Source organism: Schistocerca nitens, chromosome 6 (genome assembly GCF_023898315.1).
Source record: "Schistocerca nitens isolate TAMUIC-IGC-003100 chromosome 6, iqSchNite1.1, whole genome shotgun sequence".
NCBI lineage: Eukaryota > Metazoa > Arthropoda > Insecta > Orthoptera > Acrididae > Schistocerca > Schistocerca nitens.
The window spans coordinates 478352196-478371934 of record NC_064619.1 but is presented as its reverse complement, the minus strand read 5'-3'; the positions used below and the strand labels follow the sequence as shown (position 1 = coordinate 478371934).

At 40.1% G+C, this 19739-nt stretch overlaps 1 protein-coding gene across 1 annotated transcript in view; it reads right to left on the bottom strand.

Moving 5' to 3' along the window:
- The window catches only part of LOC126262927 (pre-mRNA-splicing factor ATP-dependent RNA helicase DHX16), a 135093-nt gene that overhangs the window by 109102 nt on the left and 6252 nt on the right, over positions 1-19739 (bottom strand). Inside the window, exons 2-5 of the mRNA XM_049959852.1 lie at positions 19370-19618; positions 19101-19281; positions 11530-11656; positions 2077-2298 (exon numbers count right to left, since the gene is read on the bottom strand). Of these exons, the coding sequence (XP_049815809.1) occupies positions 2077-2298; positions 11530-11656; positions 19101-19281; positions 19370-19613 (774 nt within the window). The 5' untranslated portion in view covers positions 19614-19618. The remainder of the gene's footprint in view (positions 1-2076; positions 2299-11529; positions 11657-19100; positions 19282-19369; positions 19619-19739) is intronic.

The window sequence follows — 19739 nt, the reverse complement described above, 5'->3', positions numbered from 1 at the left end:
AAATATGATGTCATATGAAAGCAGTGCATGAAAATAAGCATAGTAGGCTAATTTACCAATATGTTTATCATAAAAATTTGCAATAACCCTAATCGCATAAGTAGCTGAATGTAACCGTTTCTTCCAATTCAATTTCTCATCAATGCAAACACCCAGATATTTTGAGTATTCTGCCTTAGCAACAGACTTCTGTCTATATTTAACAATGGTGTTATGCCATTTACTGTACAGAATTATATAAACTATGTTTTCTCAAAATTTAGTGCGAGTGCATTTGCAGAGAACTACTTAATAATTTTCTGAAAGACATTATTTGCAATTGGCTGTGATTACTATACTTGTATCATCAGCAAAAAGAACTAGCTTTGAATCTTCAGAAATACAGAGTGGCAAGTTGTTAATATATATTAAGAACAATAAGGGACCCAAGACTGAACCCTGTGGGACACCATTCTTGATACCTGCCCAGTTATAGGACCCTGCTGGTCTTTGCAGACTATTTGTGCTGTTAATTTCAACCTTCCGCATTCTTCCAGTTAAGTATGAATTAAACCATTTGTGCACTGTCCCACTCATACCACAATACTTAAGCTTATCTAGAAGAATTTCATGATTCACACAATCAAAAGCTCACGAGAGATCACAAAATATCCCAATGGGTGACGTTTGGTTATTCAATGCATTTAATATTTGATCAGTGAAAGCATATATAGCATTTTCTCCTGAAAATCCTTTCTGAAAACCAAACTGACATTTTGTTAGTACTTCATTTTTACAAATATGAATGCTACCCCTGAATACATTACTTTTTCAAGAAATTTGGATAAAGATGTCAGAAGTGAGATTGGGTGGTAGTTGTTAGCATCAGATCTATCCCTTTTTATTTACAATGGTTTAACAATAACGTATTTCAGTCTATCTGGGAAAATGTCCTGTTTCAGTGAGCTACTACATATGTGGCTGAGAACCCTACTTATTTGTTGGGAACACGCTTTTAGTACTCTGTTGGAAATGCCATCAATTCAATGTGAGTTTTTACTTTTGAGTGAATTTATTAGTTTCCTATTATAAAAGGTGAACCAGAGCTCCACCAACGTAATTTCAGAGGTAATTCATGGATATTTTCTAAGTAGTTTGGTGTAAGGGACTTGTGGTCTCCAGTGGCTCTTTACAGAGTAATAATGTAATTATGTTTTATTTGGGTTTGTTACCAGAATTATCTTCGTTTTTGTGAAAGTACTTTCACAGCAGTAAAAAGGTGTGTAATACACAATCATTAAAATGTAGTAACACAAAAGCATCCAGTTATGCTTGGGATCCTATGCATAGATACAAAACTGAAATGATGTACGTGCCATCGTTGCGCGAACATCTGAGTATAGCATCATTGTGCTACTATTCCACTGCATTCAGTGAGCCCACACATGAGATGTGTATCAGCTGATTGTTCATCAATAAACCCATCCCCACATTGCTGCATATCACTGTTAGTGTAAAACCAGCTCCACCGGAAAAACAAACACAAGATAGGACAAAACACTGAATGCAAGCTTGAGGGCCAAGAGTAAAGTGTGCCTTACTATTGTCATCAGCAAGTACCAGAGGTGAATGGAACAAGTTTGTTTCCAAATGAGACAAGGAGCACATACTGTCTATATTTGCACTGTTGTACAGACATTTTTGTATGATACCAACACAAGGACGTAAGAAATCAAACTATATGTAATTACTCTGTAATGAGCCACCAGAGAGTACAGGCCTCTCACACTAAAATACTTGGAAAATATGCTGAATAATCTCTCAAATTTTGTCAGTTTAGCTCTGGTTCACACTGAATACATTCATGTCCAAGAGTAGTATTGTGCCCTGATCATGGACCATACATTTCTTTAGCTCTGTAGCAACTTAACATCATTTTTTACACAGTTTATGTTTTCTCAGAAAACAAAGTCATTAAAAAGTTATCTGAAGTGTGTATTATTACACTAGTAAATATTCAGATCATGACAACACAGCTATACCACAAGCACACAAGAGCTATAAAAGTTCATTAACCAAGATAAAAAAAATCATTACCTGTCTGTCACCAGGCATTTGAAGTGCCTGAATAAATTCAATCTGATCATCTAAAACTAAATCATATTCTTTCAGTTCTTCTTTATATTTTCTTTCTTTAGCATCTCTAGCTCCAAATTTAAAAACTGCTGATGACATCTGCTCCTCCTCCCACTTTCGCTGCTCATAATGGGGGACTTTTTCTCTCTCATCGATTTCTTCATATTTCTCATGGGATTTATCCTGAAACAAAAATTTCACTGCTATATAAATTTAACAGTTTCTACAAATTATGGTCTGCAGTAAATAAAATCTGCTATCAACTAATATATGTTTCAGAATACTGTATATAAATGTACTGTAATTGGAAAAAAACAGATTAATTAATAACTTTTCAAATCTGTCAAGTCATTCCATTAAACAATAAAGCATAACAATTTGCAAAGCTATTTTGCCAAAGTAGCAGCAACCTGGAACACAAAACAATTATATGAAAAAGTCAAGAGACTGGGAAACAAGGAGGAAGTGGAGGTGAAAGAAGAGAAAGAAATGGGATATTTGTAAAGTTTCACGCAATAATATAAAAGAAACGAAGTTACTTTATGTAGTGACACATGCACATACTTTCAAAAGACTGCACAGTGCTATGTTGTCTGCTGACAGCACCTCAGACATACGCATTTGCGTGCACACGCATATGTCTGTGCGTGCGTGCGTGTGTGTGTGTGTGTGTGTGTGTGTGTGTGTGTGTGTGGCTCAGCCTAAGTTCTCTATGTGTACTATTGCAGATCTTTATGTACGTGATTGATTCATACTGAATGTTACTTAAAGACTGTTTTCAAGTTGTTAATGTTTCTGTGGAATAAAGTTGTGTTCAGTCTACTGGTCATGTTGTACTGATATCTAATTACAATATGACTCAAGAATCATTTGCCATGGCATTGCACCACCAATCATAGGCACTGAACAATCAAATTCAGGTACTTCAATCACTGGCTTCTGTTTTGTCTACTCAGCATGCTCCTCTGTCTGTGTCACCCGCTGCTTTGCCCTCCGCAAGCCCCATGCTTTATCCACCTCCCTTTTATATAGACAACGAGTCCATTGAGGAATGGGACGCATACAGGAAATGTCTGCAACCACACTTTCAAGCTTTTGGGATTACTGACACTATTTTATGTTGTATCTTGTTCCTTTCAAAGGTATAATCAAGAATGCATCAAATCCCGTGTCAACTCATCCCTTTGCAGGATCCATCTTCTTTAACATTTGACCAAATGTGTGAACTTTTTTCAAAATACTACTGTACATGCACCCATCTCATTGCACCTCAGGTTGAGTTTTACCACTGTAGGAAGTAACCACATCAATCCTATTTAGCATGGGCAGCTGATCCATGGGTTAAGTCTTCATTGTCATTTTGTATCCGATGTGCATAAAGAGCTGTATGCTGATCAGATTGTGTGAGAGACTATCATTTATTTAGCTCGATCAATGAGGTGTGAGAGTGTGCCCACCAGTGTGAAAATCCATCCCTCTCTGAGGTTTCAGCTATTGCACAGTCGTTCGAGGAGTCGCAAGCTGAGGGTAATCAAACTGAGTCATGGTGTGATGTATCAGCAATCCAACCCACTCCTCCACACCAAGCTTCAGATAGTTTGCAGAGGGGAGACATGGATGCTGCAGTCTGCCTACAATCACACAGTGTCAAGGTGGCCAGCCTGCTCCCAGCAGCAGTCGCATCAACAAAGTACACAGGCTAGTAAACAGCAACAGATGCATTCCATGCTCCCTTCCTTCCCTTATTGTTTCATTAACCTTGAGAGCCCAGATTGGCCAAAACGCTATGCTAAGTGTCATAATTGCAACAAAAAGGTCAAATTGCTTCTGTTTGTAATGCAAAAATTCAACACAATAATCCTGATCAGATATGGTTGTAAACATTGTATCAGCTGCTTCTGTTCCACCAAACAAGCTATTTGTTGATTTTATGGTTCTTTGTATGTTCTACACATGCAAGTGGGTATAGGAGCTGTGATAACCATGTTAAACTCACAAACTTATATGGACTTGGGTTCCCCTCCGCTTCTCCCTGTGTAATGGAAGTTAGTAAATCACAAAACAGAGTGCTTCTATTCTCGGCCAATACTCTGCCCCAGCGCCCTACAAGTCAATAGTCCAGTCCCTTCCATTGCTTGTTGTAGATAAGACATGTACAAAGAATCTGTTTGCATTAGACACTCTTAAGTGGCTTGGTTTTACCATTTCAGATTAAGTGAATTTAGTGTCTGAACAAGTGCCTTATAAACAGTTAGATGCATTATGTTGTGAGTGGGGTGTGCCAACAATTTTCAAGTGCACATTACCATGAAACCTGCTCGACCTCATTTTTTCCAGGCCCGTCCAGTTCCAGCAGTACTCAGGGAACAAGTCAAAGATGAATTAGGTCACCTCATGGAATCTGGCATTGTTCAGCCTATTGCATGAAGTACACGGTCTACCCCTCAGTTATTGTAAAGAAACCATCAGGCCGGTTATGCCTCAGATACAGAGTCACAACGTATGTTAATTGTCAATACTACTTTTTGACTGTACTAATACTTGCAGTTGCCTTTTGGAGTTGCTATTTTTCAACATTTTTAGGAACAACTTACAGCGTCTGTGAAAGGCTGTGCAAACTATTTGGATGACATTGTAGTTTCTGGTACCTCCAGTGAGGAAAATTTACAAAATCTCTGTACTCTTTTTTTATGTCCTCCAAGCAACTGGGTTGAAGTGTAATTTTAAAAAATTTCAATTTTTTCAACCTTGTATTGTTTGTCTTGGGTCTGAAGTTCCTCACAAGGGTCTCAAGTCCACGCATCAACATGTTTCTGCTATTGCGTCCCTTCCACACCCTTTGCCAATCAAAGTACTTCACATTTTTCTCGGCAAAGTCGCCTACTACCATCAATTTTTGCCAGGGGCAGCAACAATCGTGCAACTGTTACATGCATTGTTGTGCAAAGGGACACAGTTTCACTGGTCACCAGCTTGTAAACCGCATTTTCCACCCTTAAGACCACATTGCAGTCTGTGCCCTGCTTAGTGATGTATCAACCAGGCCACCACTTGGTCCTTGCAACGGAACCTTCGCAGAATGGGCTGTAGGTTGTACTGACATAGGTATTCCAATGGCTCTGAGAGGCCTGTTGCTTATTCCTAAAAAATGCTGACTCTTGCTCAAACTAGGCACTCTCAGACAGGAAAGGAAGCTTTTGCTACTGTATATGCTGTCAAGAAGTTCCATGTTTTTCTCCATGGTACAAAATTTCACCTGGTCACCAATCACAAACCACTGGTTGCCTTATTCAGACCTTCTGCATCATTGCCAGATAAAGTTCCACATCACACTCAATGTTGCACTCTTTTCCTTTTGTGTTACAACTAACAGATCCATTTCCACCCAATGAATCAACACACACATGTTGATGCTTCCTCCGACCTGCTGGCTGGTCCAGATCCAGGATTTGACAGGAGGAATTGCTTTGCTTCCACAATGATGTTGCTGTACAGCAGACAGTTGACGATTTTCCTGAAACCAGCACACGGATCGCAAAGGCTGTAGCTTGAAATCCCATTTTGCAGGTCATAAAATTTGTACAACATGCTTAACCGGATTCAGAACCTTCTCGTGTGTACGACCCCCTCCATAATTATTACTTCTTTCACCATAGATTTTCTGTTGTGGATGGTGTTCTGCTTTTAGACATGGATCACGCAACCCCTGGGGTACTGATCACCTCAGTACTTCGTTCAGGGGTACTCTGTTTATTACATGCAGCTCATTGGGTGTATCACGCACAAAAACATTGGCTCGTCAACATGTGTTTTGGCCTGGCTTGGACAGTGATGTTACCCAGCTGGTTGCCTCCTGTTCACAGCATGCGACCGCAGGTGTCATTATCTCATTGGCCACTTTCTCAACACTTATTGGCTGTTGGTTGTTGACACATATTCTCATTTTCCAAATGCCATTCATTGTGTTTCCATATCCACAACTGCCATCATCGCAGCTTTTATCCAAAATTCTTTCACTGTGAGGCTTGCCCATGATGTTAGTGTCTGGTAATAGGTCGCAATTTTCATCACAAAAGTTAGTGGCATTTTACGATTCCCATGGCACCCATCACATCCTTGCCCCGCCGTTTCATGCACAATCTAATGGTGAGGTGGAACACCTAATGCAAACGTTCAAATCTCAGATGAAAAGGCATGCTGCCAACTCTTCGTCTGACATTGCTTTAGTTTGGTTGCTCTCCTTATACTGTTTCACAGCGTTCGGCGAGAAGAGCCCAGCGGAGCTACTCCACAGGCACCAGTCAAGGACACTGCTACACCTCCTGCATCCTCCACCTGAACATCAACCCATGGAGATGCCACGTCCCTTCCAGCTGGGTGTGGCTGTCTGGGTCCGCTGCTTCAGACAGCACCCTAAATACATTTCAGCTGTCTTTGCCAAACGCCAGGGGTGGTGTCTCTGAGACATCAACACAGACAACAGCCTCTGCTCGAGGCAGAATGATTAGCTTTGCCTTCACGTGGATGGCCGAGCATCACCTGATGTCATGCCATCACCTCTGAGCACATCCACATCACATGCTGCTGTCAGTTCTCTACTCCGCCTCAGTGGCCAAACCAGCAGCTCCTCTATTGCTTCTCACACCACCATCAGGTATTCCATCACTAATTCCTGAGCAACCACTGATACCTGTATCATCAGCATTGCAAGCAATATCACCAGAGCCAATGCCCAAGATCGACATGGGAACAGCATTGCCCGTGTTATCATATGATTCATTCGACACAGGAAGGTGGGTACAGAATGTGTACATGTCTGTGGCACTTCAGACTGTATGCTCCCATTGCAGCACGCCACTTTAACCAGAGCCCAACAGGTGAGGAGGACAGTATGGATGTCCCAAGAATCCATGATCTACCTAAGAGAGGAGGAATGCAGTGACACATGCACTTACTTTCAAAAGGCCATGCAGCAGTACTGTGTTGCCTGCAGAGGGTGTGTGTGCGTGTGTGTGTGTGTGTGTGAGAGAGAGAGAGAGAGAGAGAGAGAGAGAGAGAGAGAGAGAGATCACCATCAGACCCCATGCTATTTAAGACTAGCCGAGCTATGGTCAGTGCCAGTTCTCTATGTGTATTGCTACAGCTCTTTGTGTATGTAATTGGTTCCTGCTGAATGATGTTACTTAAAGACTGTGTTCAAGAAGTTAATGCTTCCGCGGAATAAAGTTGTGTTTAGTCTACAGGTTACATCGTACTTCTACCTAATTACAACACTTTACATACAATGGAAACACATGCTACAGATTCCAATGATAAAGAATAAAAGAAAATGGAAGAATAAATGAGAATCAATGAGACACATATAAAAATGGATCTTATGTTTGTGTGGGTTGTAGATGTTTTATACAGGGTGTTACAAAAAGGTACGGCCAAACTTTCAGGAAACATTCCTCACACACAAATAAAGAAAAGATGTTATGTGGACATGTGTCCGGAAACACTTAATTTCCATGTTAGAGCTCATTTTAGTTTAGTCAGTATGTACTGTACTTCCTCGATTCAAATTGTAAATTTTCACAATCAACATGTGTGGGCTGACGAGAATCCGCACGCAATTGTGCAATCACGTCATCAACACAGATTTTCTGTGAACATTTGGGCAGGAATTGTTGGTGATGTCTTGATTGGGCCCCATGTTCTTCCACCTACGCTCAATGGAGCACGTTATCATGATTTAATATGGGATACTCTACCTGTGCTGCTAGAACATGTGCTTTTACCAGTACGACACAAGATGTGGTTCATGCACGATGGAGCTCCTGCACATTTCAGTCGAAGTGTTCGTACGCTTCTCAACAACAGATTCGGTGACCGATGGATTGGTAGAGGCGGACCAATTCCATGGCCTCCACATTCTCCTGACCTCAACCCTCTTGACTTTCATTTATGGGGGCATTTGAAAGCTCTTGTCTACGCAACCCCGGTACCAAATGTAGAGACTCTTCATGCTCGTATTATGGACGGCTGTGATACAATACGTCATTCTCCAGGACTGTATCAGCGCATCAGGGATTCCATGCGATGGAGGGTGGATGCATGTATCCTCGCTAACGGAGGACATTTTGAGCATTTCCTGTAACAAAGTGTTTGAAGTCACGCTGGTACGTTCTGTTGCTGTGTGTTTCCATTCCATGAGTAATGTGATTTGAAGAGAAGTAATAAAATGAGCTCTAACATGGAAAGTAAGCGTTTCCAGACACATGTCCACATAACATATTTTCTTTCTTTGTGTGTGAGGAATGTTTCCTGAAAGTTTGGCCGTGCCTTTTTGTAACACCCTGTATAATAATTGTTTACGAAGTTACATAAATCATTGGTTTGATTCAGTAGCCATTTGGGTTATATAATAACATCTTAAAACACACATGATTACACAAAAAATAGTAAAAATATTTGTACCACTGTCACAAGCACATTTATATGCGAACAGCCATAAATTTTGTTTCATTATATTATGCTACTGCAATTAACATACCGCACAAATCATCCTATCTTTGACAAATTGACACAACGTGAAGACAAATGCAGCACATGAAAAGCTGAAGTCAGAATGCAATCATGAGAGTACTATATCTGCCTGTCTCTGACTGGAATAAATATTAATTTTTGAGCAGACTGCTATAAAGACAAAATATTGCTCAGATTTATGCAGAATGGAATGAAATATCACACTGTAAATAATTCAATAGAAAGATCTGAAAAGGAAGTGTGGTATATGAGTCAAGCCATAACTGACAGCGTTAGTAAACTGGAAAGCTGGCTACGATGGTGGAAATACTTCCACAGGGTGGGTGGAACATTAAATGTGACATGGCAATAACATGTAGGAACCATGCAGTACAATGTATCTCTTTCATAAAGCACTATAAAGACATTTCACCTGAAACTGTAAATGCCAGTGACAAATAAGCAAGCAGCATCACCTGGTTGTCCAATAATTTTTTTAATCACAAAAAAAACACTGGTCCAGTAAATAGCTGAATATCCAAAATCTTTCTGTAAAACTAACATCCTTCAAAGTTTGAGAATATGACAAAGTTATAGCCGAGTAACTTTTTGCGGTTTTGGAAAAGATCTGAAGTAACACTCAACAGTGTGATGGAAACAAGTAATCTTTTATCTGAGTTGGTATTATGGATAGTCATAAAATTCCAATTAAAATGTCAAAAACGCAATGTTATATAAATACTTTTTTGTTGCAGGAACACGTCTGTTGTCCTGGTACTCACTGAATTCTCCACACCACAGTGCAGCAGCATGCCACTAGAGAAGCCAAAACAACATGGTGCAACCCATTGATGTAGTGGAGTATTTTGAGGTAATTTGTTTTCAGTAGTAGCAGAAATGTTGTGTTATGTTCAGGCAAATCCAGACAGCTAAAGTAGTCATCGCAATTGGTCTGACATGGCTACAACTGTTCGATTGCATTCAAAAACGAATTACAACACAATACTTTATTTTACCAATGGTATATGTTATTTTGCTTTGGTTCCTCTAACAGTGCGCTATAATTATGTGGCATGGGGATTGCAATGTGCACTAGGGCTGCAGACATTTATCTGTGACCAACCTGGGTTTTGAATCCCACTCATTGTGCTTGAGATGAGGGATATCCTACCCAAAATCCTATGTGTGTCCCCCAAATTAGTGTTCCGCCAACCATCCAACTTATAGAATATCTGTCTGTCCATATTCCAATACTATTCCCTACCCTGCACCGCATGGGTCATTCTCTTGTGGTCGTCCCAAATGCAAGATCTGCCGCATGCACCACCCATTACGGTAGTCCACCTACAGGCATTTCCTAGCAAATACAAGGAAGGGTCACCTTTGAAGGCCCTCATGTTATCAGCTGTGAAGCAATTTCTGTGCAGCATTCTATGTGCATATGACTAGTAACCAACTGTCTACTCACTTGAATGGCCACTGCCAAACTGTGACAGACCACAAACTCGACCATCCAGTATCCGAACATGCAGCATAGCACAACACAAAAGACTTGCACTGCTGCTTTGCTACATGGGCCATCTGGATACTCACTTCCAGCACAAGTTTCTCTGAACTACACACATGGAAATTCTCTCGACAGCACTTTCAGCATTCTCCCAATTCCTTGGCCTAAACCTCTGCTAACCTATTCCCAATGCCTTCTCTGTTCTGTCCATATCACTCCTCCTCCATTCAGATTGTGTACTGCCTTCAAACACCACTCCCTCCCCCTAACCTCATTTTCCAAACAGGCATATTCTCTCTCTCTCTCTCTCTCTCTCTCTATCTATCTATCTATCTATCACTCTCACTCACACACACACACACACACACACACACTCCCCACCCCCCAATTTTCCAACTCCTCTCTCTTTTCACTCCCTTTTTGTCTCTTTCTCTTTTCCTCATCATCCTCCTACTACATCTCTTTTTCTTCTACCCACTGCACTCATTTTGTCTTCTTGTGTGGCCACAGAGCCATCTGTCCAAAGATATACCTCTTTCTCCCTATCCCCTACCCTCCCCACCTTCAGCAGCTCAGCCAACTACTTTCAGTAATCAAATAACAATAACCAGTCTTTCCATGGCCACCATAGTGTATGTTTGGGTGTCTGTGTGGTTGTATGTGTGTGAAAGTGCATACTTTTGCTAGAAAAGGTGCTGATGCTCGAAGGCTAGTGTGAAGTGGGCTCCATACATTCATCTGCTACAGGTGAGTGGTTGCCTTTCCCTTATTGTATATATTGCTCCATTCAGGAATTTCCCTACTGTTAAAGAATAAATAACATGACTTTATTTTTTCAATGTGATAATTAAAAATTTATGATTATCCTTTGCAGATCATCTCACTACAAAACTCAATATCAATTGTTTTACATTTTTAACATAGGTATGAAGGAAATAAGGAGCCAGCCTATATCTGCAAATGTGTCCAAGTGATGAACAGATGTTCTCAAATTTAGCTTCACAAGAGCTCTTCAGTCCTGGCACTCAATTTCTGATTGTGTTAGTGAATTTCAAATAAATGTCTATAAATCAGATAAAATTGGCCTCACAAGATCCACCCAAGTTGGAAATGCCATTCACTGGTAGAAAATCAGTCCTCTATGGCTCGTTGGGTGAATGAATATAATGCAACGAAGTAAATCTGGTACTTTAGGATGAACCTGCCATCCTAGTACATAATACAAAACGATCTCAACACCTGACTTATTTCACATGCCTAAAGACTTCCTGTCCTGACGAATTTATCAAATACAATAAGTGAGTTAATGCGCCATCTTCACGTGTATAAATACTGATTTATGATAAATCACAACTCTACAATTAACAAATTTCTAGATAACAAGCTTGTGTTTTATTTACCTTTCGAGCATCCTCAGGCATGTGATATCGTTGAACTTTTTCCAGTTCTCTGGCTTTCTCATGTTCTTTAGCAAGCTGAAGCAATTTTTTCTTATGATCTCTCTCCTTTCTTTCCCTTTCAGTAAGCCTGAGTGAATACACAAAAAACAAAGATTAACATCTGCAATGTATCTGTTAAGTACAAAAACGAAATGTTCAAATTCTTTCCTTATCAATTAGCTTTCTAGCATAACTACTTATGACACACAATGGAAAGTATGCAAAATACTACAGTTCAAATATAACATAAACACACTGTGCAACAGAAGAGTTTATTACATAATACAAGATCAAATGGAAAAAAGATACCTTTAGAGTTTAATGAGAGGGAAAATTTTTGGCAATTCTTTTGTAAGTAAAGATGCCAGACAGTAGGGAAAATTTCAAGATGAAAGGAAAATATCGGTGTTGATAACATAGCGCATTTTGTTAGTTGTTGTTGTTGTTGTTGTTGTTGTCGTTGCTGTTCCTTCTTCTTCTTCTTCAGTCCAACAGCTGGTTTGTTGCAGCTCTCCACTTTAGTCCATCCTGTGCAAGCCTCTTCACCTATGAATACCTTCTGCTGCCTGCATTCATTTGAACCTGTTTATTCTATTCATCTCTTGATCTCCCTATACAATTTTTACCCCAAACACTTCCCTCCAGTACCAAACTGATACAGTAGTTCCTTTATGCCGCAGAATGTGTCCTGTCAACTAATCCCTTCTTTTTGTCAAGCTCTGCCATAAATTTCTTTTCTCCACAATTCGGTTCTGTACCTCCTCATTAGTTACACACACTACTCGTCTAATCTTCAGCCTTCTTCTATAGCACCACATTTCAAAGGTATCTATTCTCTTCTTGTCCGAACTGCTTATTGTCCGTGTTTCACTTCTGTACAAGGCTACATTTAACACAAGTAACTTCAGAAAAAGACTTCCTAACACCAAAATTTATATTAGACGTTCACAAAATCATCTTTTCCAGAAATTTTTTCTTTGCTATAAAGTCAGTCTCTATTTTGTATGCTCTCTGCTTTGGTCATTATCAGTTATTTTACTGTTCAACTACCAAACTTCATCTACTACTTTTATTGTCTCATTTACAAATCTAATTCCTCAGCATTGCCAGATTTAATTATACCACATTCCACTACCCTTGATTTACTTTTGTTGATGCTCATCTTATAACCCCCATTCAACTACTCTCCAAGTCATTTGCTGTGCCTGACAATTACAATAACATCGACAAACCTTAAAATGTTCATTCTTTCCCCCTGAACTTTAATTCCTTCTCCAAATTTTCCTTCAGTTTCCTTTACCGATAGCTCAATGTACAGACTGTATAACATCAAGGATAGGTTATGACATTGTCTCACTCCCTTCTCAACTACTGCTTCCCTTTCATGTCCTTCAACCCTTATAACTGCAGTCTGGCTCCTGTAAAGAGTTGTATATGACCTCTTGGTCCCTATATTTTACCCCAGCTGCTTTCAGAATTCCAGAATGTATTCCAGGTGTGGTGGTAATTCTTTAAGTTGATTAAAAGATGTGCTCTCTGGCTGCTAGATAACGATAACATCTGTGACAATGATAAAAGATATCAAGACCAGAAAAGATTATTAATGAGCAATCCAGCACACACTAATTAATTAATAGCTGTTTGTCTGTGTTGAGATCTGAAAGAGACAAGATGTATATGAATGCTTGTGTAAAAGATTTACACACACCTTGTGAATGTATTATGTAAATTTTGCGTGTGAAAATATATTTAAAAGTTGTTTGAATATTTATTTATTAGTCCATGAAAGTACATCATAATAAATGTTTGGAAGATCTTGAGGATCAGTAATAATGGAGGGAAACACCAACATGTTAATGCAGAGCTGAAGAGGTATAAGAAATCTTTTGAAGAGGGGACATAAGAACATTTTCAATTTTTATGCCTATGTGCTCATAATGAAATCCTATTGTTCAATGTCTTCTTCATTAGCTACAGTGACTGTTTGGAAAGCCAAAATCCCTCCTTTATCCATTAATATATCCAAGAATAACTTTAAAAAATCATTTAACCATTTAAATAATACTTCCCTTATCATTTACAGATCCTTTTCCCATAATAATACAAATGGCAACCATGACAGACCGGATGCATAATTTTAGCCACTTGTGGAAGGAACTGACAATAATAATTCATCTTTCCAAAAAAGCTGCAGCTCCTGCAAGTTGGGGGGGGGGGGGGGGGGGGGCAGAAGCAATGGCAGAAATATTGCGGTCAGTGGGCTGAATCCCTTCTATATTGAGTAAATGGCCGATATATTCCACTCGCTCATGAAAAAACTGGCATTTGTGTAAGCAGCATTTGAGCCCTGCATCACACAACATAGTAAACAAGGTATGAAGGTTGCAAAGAGGGTCCTGGCGGGTAGTGCTTGTGACAATTAAGTCGTTGAGACAGTTAGTACAAGCAGGCATCGACATGGTTAATTGTTCCAGGCATCAATGGAAAATTGTTGGAGCAGAAGAGATCCTAAAGCACAAGAGCTCGTATTTATATAAGCCAAAGAAAATATTCACTCCAACAAGCTTTATGAGGAAGTCCTCTGTACGTGGCATGGGATAGGTTTCCACCTGTGCCTGGGCACTGTTAGTTAGTTTAAAATCCCCACACAGCCAGAGGGAGCCACCAGGGTTATGGCCCAAGCACTGGTTTTAACAGGTTCAATTAGCCCGGCTTTGTGGAGGCGACTGAGTTCTTGCTTAACTGCCATCCATAACGAAGCAAGAATAGGATGCATCCGGCAGAAATGGGGCACTGTGTCTGGGCATAAGGAGATGTTGTTGTTGTTGTTGTTGTTGTTGTTGTTGTTGTTGTTGTGGTCTTCAGTCCTGAGACTGGTTTGATGCAGCTCTCCATGCTACTCTATCCTGTGCAAGTTTCTTCATCTCCCAGTACCTACTGCAACCTACATCCTTCTGAATCTGCTTAGTGTATTCATCTCTTGGTCTCCCTCTACGATTTTTACCCTCCACACTGCCCTCCAATGCTAAATTTGTGATCCCTTGATGCCTCAAAACATGTCCTACCAACCGATCCCTTCTTTTAGTCAAGTTGTGCCACAAACTTCTCTTCTCCCCAATCCTATTCAATACCTCCTCATTAGTTACGTGATCTACCCACCTAATCTTCAACATTCTTCTGTAGCACCACATTTCGAAAGCTTCTATTCTCTTCGTGTCCAAACTAGTTATCGTCCATGTTTCACTTCCATACATGGCTACACTCCATACAAATACTTTCAGAAACGACTTCCTGACACTTAAATCTATACTCGATGTTAACAAATTTCTCTTCTTCAGAAACGATTTCCTTGCCATTGCCAGTCTACATTTTATATCCTCTCTACTTCAACCATCATCAGTTATTTTACTCCCTAAATAGCAAAACGCCTTTACTACTTTAAGTGTCTCATTTCCTAATCTAATTCCCTCGTTTTGCTTTTGTTGATGTTCATTTTATATCCTTCTTTCAAGACACTGTCCATTCAGTTCAACTGCTCTTCCAAGTCCTTTGCTGTCTCTGACAGAATTACAATGTCATCGGCGAACCTCAAAGTTTTTACTTCTTCTCCATGAATTTTAATACCTACTCCGAACTTTTCTTTTGTTTCCTTTACTGCTTGCTCAATATACAGATTGAATAACATCGGGGAGAGGCTACAACCCTGTCTCACTCCTTTCCCAACCACTGCTTCCCTTTCATGCCCCTCCACTCTTATAACTGCCATCTGGTTTCTGTACAAATTGTAAATAGCCTTTCGCTCCCTGTATTTTACTCCTGCCACCTTCAGAATTTGAAAGAGAGTATTCCAGTCAACATTGTCAAAAGCTTTCTCTAAGTCTACAAATGCTAGAAACGTAGGTTTGCCTTTTCTTAATCTTTCTTCTAAGATAAGTCGTAAGGTTAGTATTGCCTCACGTATTCCAACATTTCTACGGAATCCAAACTGATCTTCCTCGAAGTCCGCTTCTACCAGTTTTTCCATTCGCCTGTAAAGAATTCGCGTTAGTATTTTGCAGCTGTGACTTACTAAACTGATAGTTCGGTAATTTTCACATCTGTCAACACCTGCTTTCTTTGGGATTTGAATTATTATATTCTTCTTGAAGTCTGAGGGTATTTCGCCTGTCTCATACATCTTGCTCACCAGATGGTAGAGTTTTGTCAGGACTGGCTCCCCAAGGCCATCAGTAGTTCTAATGGAATGTTGTCTACTCCCGGGGCCTTGTTTCGACTCAGGTCTCTCAGTGCTCTTTCAAACTCTTCACGCAGTATCTTATCTCCCATTTCGTCTTCATCTACATACTATTCCATTTCCATAATATTGTCCTGAAGTACATCGCCCTTGTATAAACCCTCTATATACTCCTTCCACCATTCTGCCTTCCCTTCTTTGCTTAGAACTGGGTTGCCATCTGAGCTCCTGATATCCATACAAGTGGTTCTCTTCTCTCCAAAGGTCTCTTTAATTTTCCTGTAGGCAGTATCTATCTTACCCCTAGTGAGATAAGCCTCTACATCCTTACATTTGTTCTCTAGCCATCCCTGCTTAGCCATTTTGCACTTCCTGTCGATCTCATTTTTGAGACGTTTGTATTCCTTTTTGCCTGCTTCATTTACTGCATTTTTATATTTTCTCCTTTCATTAATTAAATTCAATATTTCTTCTGTTACCCAAGGATTTCTATTAGCCCTCGTCTTTTTACCTACTTGATCCTCTGCTGCCTTCACTACTTCATCCCTCAGAGCTACCCATTCTTCTTCTACTGTATTTCATTCCCCCACTCCTGTCAATTGTTCCCTTATGCTCTCCCTGAAACTCTCTACAACCTCTGGTTTAGTCAGTTTATCCAGGTCCCATCTCCTTAAATTAGCACCTTTTGTAGTTTCTTCAGTTTTAATCTACAGTTCATAACCAATAGATTGTGGTCAGAATCCACATCTGCCCCTGGAAATGTCTTACAATTTAAAACCTGGTTCCTAAATCTCTGTCTTACCATTATATAATCTATATGATACCTTTTAGTATCTCCAGGATTCTTCCATGTATACAACCTTCTTTTATGATTCTTGAACCAAGTGTTAGCTATGATTAAGTTATGCTCTGTGCAAAATTCTACCAGGCGGCTTCCTCTTTCATTTCTTCCCCCCAATCCATATTCACCTACTATGTTTCCTTCTCTCCCTTTTCCTACTGACGAATTCCAGTCACCCATGACTATTAAATTTTCGTTTCCCTTCACTACCTGAATAATTTCTTTTATCTCATCATACATTTCATCAATTTCTTCATTATCTGCAGAGCTAGTTGGCATATAAACTTGTACTACTGTAGTAGGCATGGGCTTTGTGTCTATCTTGGCCACAATAATGCATTCACTATGCTGTTTGTAGTAGCTTACCCGCACTCCTAGTTTTTAATTCATTATTAAACCCACTCCTGCATTACCCCTATTTGATTTTGTATTTATAACCCTGTATTCACCTGACCAAAAGTCTTGTTCCTCCTGCCACCGAACTTCACTAATTCCTACTATATCTAACTTTAACCTATCCATTTCCCTTTTTAAATTTTCTAACCTACCTGCCCGATTAAGGCATCTGACATTCCACGCTCCGATCCATAAAATGCCAGTTTTCTTTCTCCTGATAACGACGTCCTCTTGAGTAGTCCCTGCCCGGAGATCCGAATGGGGGACTATTTTACCTCCGCAATATTTTACCCAAGAGGACGCCATCATCATTTAATCATACAGTAAAGCTGCATGCCCTCGGGAAAAATTACGGCTCTAGTTTCCCCTTGCTTTCAGCCGTTCGCAGTACCAGCACAGCAAGGCCGTTTTGGTTAATGTTACAAGGCCAGATCAGTCAATCATCCAGACTGTTGCCCCCGCAACTACTGAAAAGACTGCTGCCCCTCTTCAGCAACCACACGTTTGTCTGGCCTCTCAACAGATACCCCTCCGTTGTGGTTGCACCTACGGTACGGTCATCTGTATCGTTGAGGCACGCAAGCCTCCCCACCAACGGCAAGGTCGATGGTTCATGGGGGGGGGGGGGAGATATGAACCTAAAAATATGTTGTGCACCTCTGGTCTGGTTCAAATAAGAGGCGTCTAGGCAGTACAGAGGTTGTCAAGTTCTGGGAAAGGAACCGTGTCTGAGATGACCTGAACCTCATTTTTCCTCACTGTGCCCAGTGATTCGGACAATCTGCATGTGGATATGCTATAAAGCAGCCAGACACAACTGGAGGTCCCTCTGCTTACACCAAGGGGTGTGCCAGGCTGTTCAGAGGCCACTGACATACAAAAGCAAAGAATCATGATGCCACCATCGGGAAAAAGGCTTACGAGAATTCCACCCCCTAACGCCGCAGCTGGACTGCTGCTACTTGGGGTCAAGCCATGAGGAGTTGATTTACTGCCTGCATCGTCTTAAAAGAGTGGACGATTTTCAAAATATCGTCCAAGGAAGGGTTGTTTAATCTGAGGCCTGCTGGCATAGTTCCAGATCTGGAGCCAATTGGACCACTACGTTTCGTCTCAAAGGAACTGCACAGGAAGTTCTGCAAGTGAAACCACAGTGTCGAATCAATTCTTGAAAATATGTCAACTACTAACAGTGAGACTGATCAGACTGCTTGTCATAGTGATGGAACTCGAGGCACAATATGACCACATGGAACCATTGCAAATAGCAATCTGACAACAACGAGCAAAAAAAAAACGTAAGCATACGTGATCCAGAGTAAATCAAACTTCTTTAGCAAGAAAAACATCACTGGGCAAGACCAAAAACAGAAGAGCGACCATTGCTTCAGCCACTGAAAATACGCGCCCCAATCCTCTTTGTCATCATTAAATGGCAGAAAAACAGATGGGCAGCTCTCCGCCTGGGAAGCAATCACAGTCTGAATGCATTGTAAACTCTGAAAATGTAAGAAATTTGAGAAAAGCGAAATTTTCTGATGGAGCAATTCAGTATGTTGTTTAAACTTCTGCTGCAGCAGCTGTTGCTATTCCACGAGTTGCAAGGTAGAAGCAACAGCTCATGCTAGCTTTAACAGATGACCAATAATAATGAATCCAAGTGTTCTACTGCTTCACAGTGAATGCTTGTGCAGCTTCTGCAGCATCTAGTAAACACATGCCTTGGCCACACCATCAGCATATGATAAAGACACCTATCGCGCCATATGCCAATGGTTCAACCAAGGTACTTGTTAAGCAACAGGAATGATGCCAACTTGGATACTACTAGTGCCAATGTATGATCCTTGACGACATGCCGGTCCCGAACAAAGGTTGAATAACAATAATAAACAGGTTGTACGCAGCGTAAAGATTTCTTCTCTCAATTAGCAAATACATTAATTTGTTGGTATATTACTTACATGTTAAATGTAATGTAATTACATTCCCATATGTTTAAATGTAAGGCCAAACTACTGTTAAAGACATAGCAAAAGGAAAAAGAAAGATAAAACATACTCTTCTTCCTGGAAAAGGTATTCATCATCAATTATGTCTGCTTCCAGCTCTGCCACTTTGTCTTCTTTTCGTTTTTCTAAGTATTTTCGTCTTGACTCCACTCGCAGCTTGGGAATCAATCTCTCTTTGTCTTCTGCTTCCATTTTTAAACGCTTCACAGCCTCCTCATACGCCCGCTTTTCTGTTTTTGGAGACAAAATTTAAAATTTGTTAATTATGTAAGCGTGCATGACAAAACAGATAGATTTAAAATAATTTTTTCCACTTACCAGCTGCAGTGTTATGCACTACATTGCGCGTTTTCTCCTGGTCTCTCTTCTTAAGACGTTCTGCAAATTCATCTCTTTCACGTATATCTTTTAGCCGTTGTTTCTCAATGTCATCACTTTCTGAGTCTGAGTCGGAACTATATTTCTTTTTCTTGTGTTTGCGATGACTATGCCTATCTCGATCATAGTCTGAAGAATGCTTCTCTTTTCTCTTCTCATCTTTTCTGTCTTTATGTTTTCCCATGGTAGCTACACACAACAGAAGATGTACAAGTAAATTAAAAAAAAAACTCTATATGTGTATTAAATTTTTAAATGAAACTACTGTATGCCACAACTTAATCTGTAACAGAACAAATTGGAGATGATT